Source organism: Fomitiporia mediterranea (genome assembly GCF_000271605.1).
Source record: "Fomitiporia mediterranea MF3/22 unplaced genomic scaffold FOMMEscaffold_1, whole genome shotgun sequence".
Taxonomy (NCBI): Eukaryota; Fungi; Basidiomycota; class Agaricomycetes; order Hymenochaetales; family Hymenochaetaceae; genus Fomitiporia; species Fomitiporia mediterranea.
Genome location: NW_006760386.1, coordinates 1,672,890 through 1,681,408, shown reverse-complemented (window position 1 = coordinate 1,681,408; position 8,519 = coordinate 1,672,890). Strand labels below are relative to the sequence as shown.

General features: G+C 37.9%; 1 protein-coding gene across 1 annotated transcript; it reads right to left on the bottom strand.

The window, feature by feature from the left end:
- Positions 1-2,828: 2,828 nt before the first annotated feature.
- On the bottom strand, positions 2,829-3,478 carry FOMMEDRAFT_150189 (uncharacterized protein; the record flags this gene model as incomplete). Its single annotated transcript, XM_007261538.1, has 2 exons — positions 2,829-2,921; positions 2,978-3,478. 2 exons carry the CDS (start codon positions 3,476-3,478, stop codon positions 2,829-2,831), a joined length of 594 nt encoding a protein of 197 aa, XP_007261600.1.
- Between the last annotated feature and the right edge of the window lie 5,041 nt (positions 3,479-8,519).

Below are 8,519 nucleotides of genomic sequence, written 5' to 3'. Positions count from 1 at the left end.
CTTCCCAATACGTCCCTAGTATTACATAAAACAACTTAACATATAGTAAAGATATATAGACTCTAATATTTGTACTATACTCTTAATAACAATTTACCTCCTTATTTTAAACCTCTCATATCTTATAATAATTTAATACTAATCTACACCTATTTAAAAAAGCCACTCTTATATTAATAACTTCTGTGGTTACATAGATATGAGACTACAAAATTATGTATATAAAGCATAGTGTAACTTCCTTTGTATACATTACACAGACTCAATTCTTGGATATACTGTAGATATATAAGCTCTACTATTATTACAGTATTAAGAGTTTAGAGTATCATAAATCTTAGTCAGAGGAAACTGTTGTATTTTTTATTATCGAATAGTACACAAATACACAAGTAATTGATACATTTAACATTGTATTTGTGTTATGAATGAGTTCCAACTAAATTTACATTAATTTTAAAGGAATAATGAAGAAATTTGGTTAAGAATTGAGTAAGATACAGAGAAAAGTGTGTGCTCACTGTATGAGACAGTGAGCTCAAGGTGTGGCAGGTGGGGAGGGCACAGTTGCCATATAGGGCACTCAGCATACTTATTTTATTTTATTTTATTTTGACTTAGAATTTTTTTTACTATTTAAGTCTAGTATTAAGTACAGTTAGGGAGAAAAGCTCAAAAGGTACCTAATTCAAGGGACTACAAGGGTCTTGTACACCCTCTAATTAGGCCCCTTACAGTATGTCCCTCAGGTGAATTCGCCTCAGTTTACTACAGTTGTAAAAGTATTGGACATAGTACAAGCTGCTTATCTTATGTGTTTTGTTACAGAGGGAGGAGTGTGGCCATACACAAGGGATATACTCAAGTCCTACATTGGTCTGATATTAAATATTTTTAGAATTCCTGTTATAGAAATTTCTGGATCACATTACTAGTTACTAACTAACAATGTCGACGAACGTTGATAGTAGTCAGACTCACTCTATGCATTCTAATATTTCTAGTCTGATTTCTACACTTACTCTCTCTCTTTCCTTCCCTCCTTCCTACTTTCAACTAACAATGCCCTATAGAGCAATTAACAGTAAATGAATAGTACAGGCTAAGGTTTAGAATGTAGTTGTAGGCGTCAAGAAAGTTGCTACAGTTTCATAATTTTCACCTTAATTTAATAAGGAGTGATGACTGCAGTCATCTTTTGACCCATTACTGCAATTTGCTTAAGCATTTGTTCTTTAATAAATACTCGTCCCTTTCCCTGTAATGTCTATTCACTGTCCCCTGCCTCTAATACTATCCATATATCCTGTTCAACCCTTCACTGTTCTTCATCAGTTCTTTGCCACAGTTATTGACATGTTAAACTCTTGGGCAAGTGAACTTGACCACCTGTACTCTCATTACATATTGACCCATCTAAAGTCTTCTCACTAACAGAAATCAGTAACAGCCAAGATTGAACGATTAGGGACAGCAATTAGTAGAAAAATCAAGAAAACTGTACATACTACTCTCCATCATTTTCTTTATTCGATATAACTTCAGAATTCCAGGTAAATGCATGTACAGATGTTGTAATAACAATCTCCAACTGTACTATGGTTGCAGTGGGTATTAAGAGGAATGTCATTCAGCATAGTCACTGTGATTCAGACTTTGTGATTGATGATTAGTTGGGTAGTCAATGGAAGCATGCAGCAGAATGTACAGAAAGTCTATGTTGTTGAATGCACTTTGTTGTATTGTATGCAGACACAAAGGGAATACTTACAACATTAAGAATGCTGGACGTTCAGTTATTGTACTACTAGGAAAATGCATACATTCAATCAATTACAATATAAGGATTTCTCAATATCACAATTGACAGAGAAGATACATGACTCTCCTTTTGTAACAAAGAAATAAAGCTACACTCAAGCAGGTGGTTCTTTATCATTGATCTTCCTCTCCAATTTCTTGATTTTTTTCTCAAGGTATAACTGTCTTGTCCAATAAGGAGAACAGAGATAAGTTTTTCCATCTAGATGCTTTAGGAGCATCTTCTCTTTCTTCTTGGGAAGACGACTGCAGTTACAACACAGACAACCTCCTGTACAAACAGGGCATACAAAAGTACTGCTTTGAGTGTTGAACACGTAACAGGGTTTGCCTGCAGTACTACTGCCTCTGATTATTGTGCAGGGCTCCTGGCTGTTACACGACTTTGATCTGGGCAGGGTCTGGTCCTTTACAGATGATATCATACTGATAGGTAATACTTATTCTGAGTTGTCAAATCTAAGCATGCAGTAAATGGACTCACCCAGCATTTTTGCTATCATCATCAGATACAGAAGATTCTGAACTGCAATCTGTATCTGAAGGGGGTGTATCTATGTCTGTTGAAGCTGCATCCATTGAATCCACTTTATCCTGTTGTGCCTCTCCTGGGAAGGTCTTTTCAAGAAATTGTGTTTTGGGGAAACTGCCAGGAATTAGTCAATCATTGCAACCAGGCAAGGAGGACTTACAAGACAGCAAAATACTCTGTGCAAAATAACCTTCCACATTGCCTACAGTGCATCTTTGCCCATTCACAATTTCTGCTGTCTGTCTTTCTGTAATAGCACCCATGACACAGCTCAGAGTCAGGTTTCTGACAATGTATTGAGAGCTTCTCTCAGTATGATTCCAACTTTGCCTGAAGACGTTCCAGGTTCGATGATCCACTGGTGCTCAGCTGAATAGTCTTGCTCTCTTTTCCTACACCCTGGTTTTCTATAGAGCAAGAGTTCCTTGATACAAAATGTAAACAATATACGAAAATTTTATATAGAAGAGAGAACTCATGAAGTCAGAGGTGTTGCTGTATATTGCTCCTGTCCATCTGTTATGTTGAGCAAACATGCAACGTCTAGACTTGGATGAGGCTCCAAAATCTAAATACATGAATGTCAGAAACTACTAAAAGGCTTCCAGGTGTATAGTGTTATACTGAGGATTCTGCTTGTGTAAATACATCTTCTGGTCTTGCCTCTCTATCGTTACTGTTGATGACTAGCACACTGTCCAAAAGTCCATCCCAACTATCACTGTTAATTTTGCAGACACTACCCTGTGTAATGCTTGGGGACAATGCTCCTTGTGTGCAGCTCTGTGAAACTGAATTATTGGCTTCAAGCTCTCTTGCACAGGCCATGTATCCCTGTGTAACCAGTGCTGTGGAATGCTGCTGCCCATTCCAGTTGTAGAGGGAAGACAACTCAGGGTGGAACTGTGGAGGATCTGGATGAACTGAGTCACTGTAAGATAACCCTGATTTAGGACATGCTTCATTCGTGTCAGAAGACAACTCTGTGTAATACTGTGGAACAGAAAAGTTGACACCAAAATCTCCTACACCTGTAGAGGCCAAATATTCCAAAGCTGGCTGTGTTGCAGAACTGTATTTGTTCCAGTTGTAAAGGGAAGACAACTCTGGTTGAAACGAAGGCATGGCTATTGTGCAAGTCAAGGAAAATGCCTGAACAAATTTATATCCTGTACACTAAAGGCTGCCTGAAGACATTGTCCCAATGGTCTTCTGTGCAGAAGACACTGCAGAGGCAACCTTTGAGACACCTGAGACTATGCACAAATAGTTGCCTGATCATTCCACAGCAATTCCATGCTTTGATCCTCAGTTCCTTTACTAGGAATTCCCCTGTAAGTAACTGTAGTGAATTGTAAGTAACTGTGGTGAATTTGGAAAATCATATCCTTTAATAGTTCTTACCTGCATGCCTTGAATTGATGATAACTGTAAAGTAAGCAGACGACACAGTGGAATAGCAGGCTTGTTACTTTTAAGAGACCAGATATAATGATAGGCCCTATTCCCAAAAATACATATTCTGTTTTCAAATTCCAGGCCTATCATTATTACAGGCCTTAAATTATTTTTAAAGGAAGACAGAGTATGGCAAGAAGATAGAGAGTATAAGATACTACAAGTTACTGGTAGTGAGACAGGGACTCTAACACTGAAGAACAATATAATTGGTATGCTTCATAAATGCCTCACTAGAGTGTAAAGAGACACTCTATACTGTCAGTCTGTATATGTGAGAGCTAACAATTATGATTTAGAATAGATGCAAAGATCTACACGTCTAAACAAAGAATTAATGGCCCCTACCCTTCAGGAATCATTGTTAGTAATGCCCTGGTCTCAGGAAAGCAAGTATTTGTAGCCTTGAACTAGTTATTTCACAGGTGTACAAGAGTGTAAAAGGACACTTGAGTGTATTACAGCCTGTAAGACTTGCTAGGCAAGGAAGATTACCTGATCTTGACAAGCAGACTTAGACATCAGGAAACAGAATAAAATATGCTTAGAAAGACTACATCTTGATGTCTCCAAGCATTCAAACCCAATAGAACAACTATATCACTAACCATATGCAACATCTGTTCTAACTTGAAGTCAGATTTCGAAGTCAGAATCGACAAGATCCAACACAGCTTTCAAGTATCTTAATAACTTATTCACCATTATAATATTATTGTAGTTTGTACAGTCTGCTTTGGACTCCAAGGCAAAGTGGATTCAAGGGTCTGAAGTCCAGCAAGAAAGAATTGTTTGGCTATGACTGAAGAAATTAAGACTGAGAGCACCAAAGGTAGGCATTGTATTGTATAATGTGAAGGGAGATAATTTTGGGTGCATCCTGGTGGGTGGCAAGAAGAAAGGGGGTTCATACACAGCACACAGCACCCTTGAACACACAGAGTGTGGGAAACTAGCTTCACAGTGGGTGAGGTTGTACGAACAGTTAATTGTTGCAGATTTGATGGTGGATTGCACAGATTCTTCGGATGAAGCAATCCACAGTTGAACCCTTTCTTTTTCTCAAAAAAAGAAGTTAACAATAGGGGTGGTCAAAATTCACAATTCACCTCACAATTCACCTTGTGATTCTGGCAGGTGAATTGCAGGGTGAATTGCACAACAAATTTTGACCAACCCACTTTCTCAGAGGCAATTCAGGCCAATTCATCCCTACTTGTATATGTACTCAATTCTGTCCATATGTCAAGTATTTTCTTCATTTTTTTACTGTATTAATACATATAAGACTATATACAAAAGCCAGGTTATAGAGTAAGTTAGTAGTATTAAAGCAAGATAACACAAGCCTAGGATAGGACTGATAATTTATAAGGGAAAAAAAGTATTGAGTCTAATTAGTACTCAAATTTTAGTATATGCAAGTGAGAATTACAAATTTTATTTGAAGTGTAAGGATTTTTTACAAAAAGGGTAATGGATTACAGTATAGTACAAAAGAACAAAAAAAAGAGGGGGTGAATCGTGTGAGGTGAATTGTGGTGAAGTGCCTCCAGAGCTGCTTCACCTGTCAATGCAATTCACCCTGAATTGCAGGGGTTTCAGGGTCCATGATTCACTTTCACCCAAAGTGAATTGTGCAGGTGAATCACAACCTGAATTGTCAATTTTGACCACCCCTAATATCAATTAGTTAGTGTGAACTTCCTGAAACCAACAGTGCCATTTGCTCATGCCTGAGTTGCTGCTTGAGAATGGAGAGATTATGAATGGCAGAATTAGCAATGGCTTTCAATAGGTGTGGTCAAACCTTGCAATTCTTTGTGCAATTCACCTTGCAATTCTAGAGGGTGAATTGCAAGGTGAATCACATGTGCAGGTTTGACTAGCACACTTGTACATGTGTGATTCACCTCAATATACCGACCCTTGATCTTAAAATTACATAATATAAAATTAAAGAAATAGTTTTTTTTCGTGCATATACATTTGGCCATGTTAAGAAGGACTTGATATGTGTACAGTGATGTGCAAGAAGACAACAGAGCTTGGTAGCAGAGAACACAAGGATTTTTTGCAGAACAGACAACAGTATGTATGCTGTAGTGCTCACAAGGAAGAGGCAAATCATCTTATTGTTTTTTGGAATTTAGAGGTGAAAAGAAGCTTAGTTTTATTTTTGTAATACATGTACATATTTGGAAATAGATATGAGTAGAGGTGAATTGCAGGGGTGAATTGCAAGGTGAATTGCATCAAAGTGTGATTCACCTTTCAGCACGATTCACCCTGAATTGCTGGGGTTCTGGGGTCCACGATTCACTTTGCATGAAAGTGAATTGTGCAGGTGAATCACACACTGAATTGCAAGGTTTGACCATGCCTAATGCAAACGTCAAGTCAAGCACACAAATTAGATTAACTCAGTCATAACTGAACAGTTTATTCTCTCTAGTATTTGCCAAATTTTAGACTTGTCAGATTCCACTGATCCTCAGCTTTCAAATAGACTATGAAATATGACCCACCTATTAATAGTATAAAGGAAAATAGGTTCTATAGATGCTTAAGCACTGTCTTGGACCTTACTGACCACAACTTTGAGCTAGGACAGGATATGATATGATAATTAGACTAAGGAATGCATTTGTTGGTCCAGGCATGAATCATTCAACAGGTGCATTTTTAGACATGATGCATAGTATGTCTCCACCCTTCTCTGATCTTGTTCATCATTTTGAGCCTAAGTCCACTCGTCTAGATCATGTATTTTGACTGTCCAGTAAGTCTCACAGATTGTAAGGCATTAGAGGGTTTTTCACAGTCTGGTTTTACACTTGTGAAGTAACTAGCTATAGGTCTGGACTGCAGATGCTTGCTTTCTTGTATCTGGAGTAATACTAGTCTGATTGTTGTAGACTAGCAGTTCTTTGTTTAGACATGCAGATCTGTTTGTCTATTCTAGATCTTGTTAGCTCTCAAAGGCTGTATGTACATAACAGAGTGCTAATTTATGATCTTGTTTGATATTTGTGAAATTCAATAAGAATATTGCTCTTTGGACTACTTTCTTGTGTCACTATGATTACCTTATTTCTAGTGATTGATAGCACTTGCATATCCTTGCCTCTAGCTGAGCTCTGTCTTCCCTTGAGAATAATTCTAACCACTATGCTATTACTGGATTTAGGATTTGGAGATAAGAAAATTTCTTTGAAAAAGGGGTTCATAGTGATCTGGACTCAAAAAAAGGTAATCTTGCAGTTGGACAGTACTGTCCAAATCTCATTGGTAGAGAGCATACAAGTAAAATCTATTAAAAGGTGTGGTTTTCCAATCCACCACAGTTACTTAGGGGGGATTCCCAGTACAAGGTCTGAGGTCCAAGGCATTAAATGGCTGTAGAATGATCAGGTGACTCAATGATGTTCAGTGACCTGTACACTGGTGCCTTACAGTCAGGCACACACAGCCAATACAACAATTATTAGAGCAAGGTCATTGGGTGCTCATTAGATCATGGTATAAATTGCTCAGATCTTTTCCTTGACTTGAATATTGAACATGCCTTCGTTTCAGCAAGTGTCTCCTTTCCTTTACAACCAGAACAGAGAAGGTCCTGCAATACTACTGAGTTTTGAAGTTGACATTCTGATTCCACTAAGTTGTGCTGGGTCACCTTCTCAATTAAATGAAGCATGTTCTACAATACTGTTTACCTACAAAACCCCAGCACCTCCAGAAGGTGTCAAAACCAATTGTCTGGTTCTACCATTTTGTGCAAGCTTGTCTTCCCTTCATGGCAGGGACAGGGAATTTCCTGCAACACCACTTGTACAGGAATACTCAGTCCCTGCAGGAGAGCTTAAAGTCAATAGTTTGGTTTCACAGAGTAACTCTCCAGGAACATACAGGCTAGATATTACAATTGATGGTAACAGGGGGGTAGAAAGTATATTGCTACAGGTGGAATCCTTGGTATAGTATTATACAGTCAGCAATATTTGAATTTTTTCTGACGTCTAAATATTCAGATTTTGGAGGCTTATCCATTCCCAGACGTGGGGACTTCATTCAACATAACAGATGGGCAGGAGCAATACTCAGTATGGCATCCTGTAGTTGGAAATATCTGGACATTTTCTAATGTATAACTATTCAGATTTTGGAGCCTTATCCATTCTCAGATGCTAGGACTTCTTTCAACATAACAGATATGTATAGGCAATACTCAGTATAGTATCATACAGTTGGAAATATCTGAACATTTCTGACATCTAAACATTCAGACTTTGGAGCCTTATCCAACCACAGACACAGGGACCTCATTCAACATAACAGATGGGTAGGGGCAATACTCTGTATAGTATCATACAGTTGGAAATATTTGAATTTTTTCTAACATCTAAATATTCAGATTTTAGAGGCTTATCCAACTACAGATGTAGGGACTTCATTCGACATAGTGGATGGACAGGAGCAATACTTGGTATAGTATCATACAGTTGGAAATATTTGGACGTTTTCTAATGTATAACTATTCAGATTTTGGAGCCTTATCTATTCCCAGACACTAGGACTTCTTTCAATGTAACAGATATGTATGGGTAATACTCAGTATGGTATCATACAGTTGGAAGTATCTGAATGTTTCTAACATCTAAACATTCAGACTTTAGAGCCTTATCCAACCACAGACACAGGGACC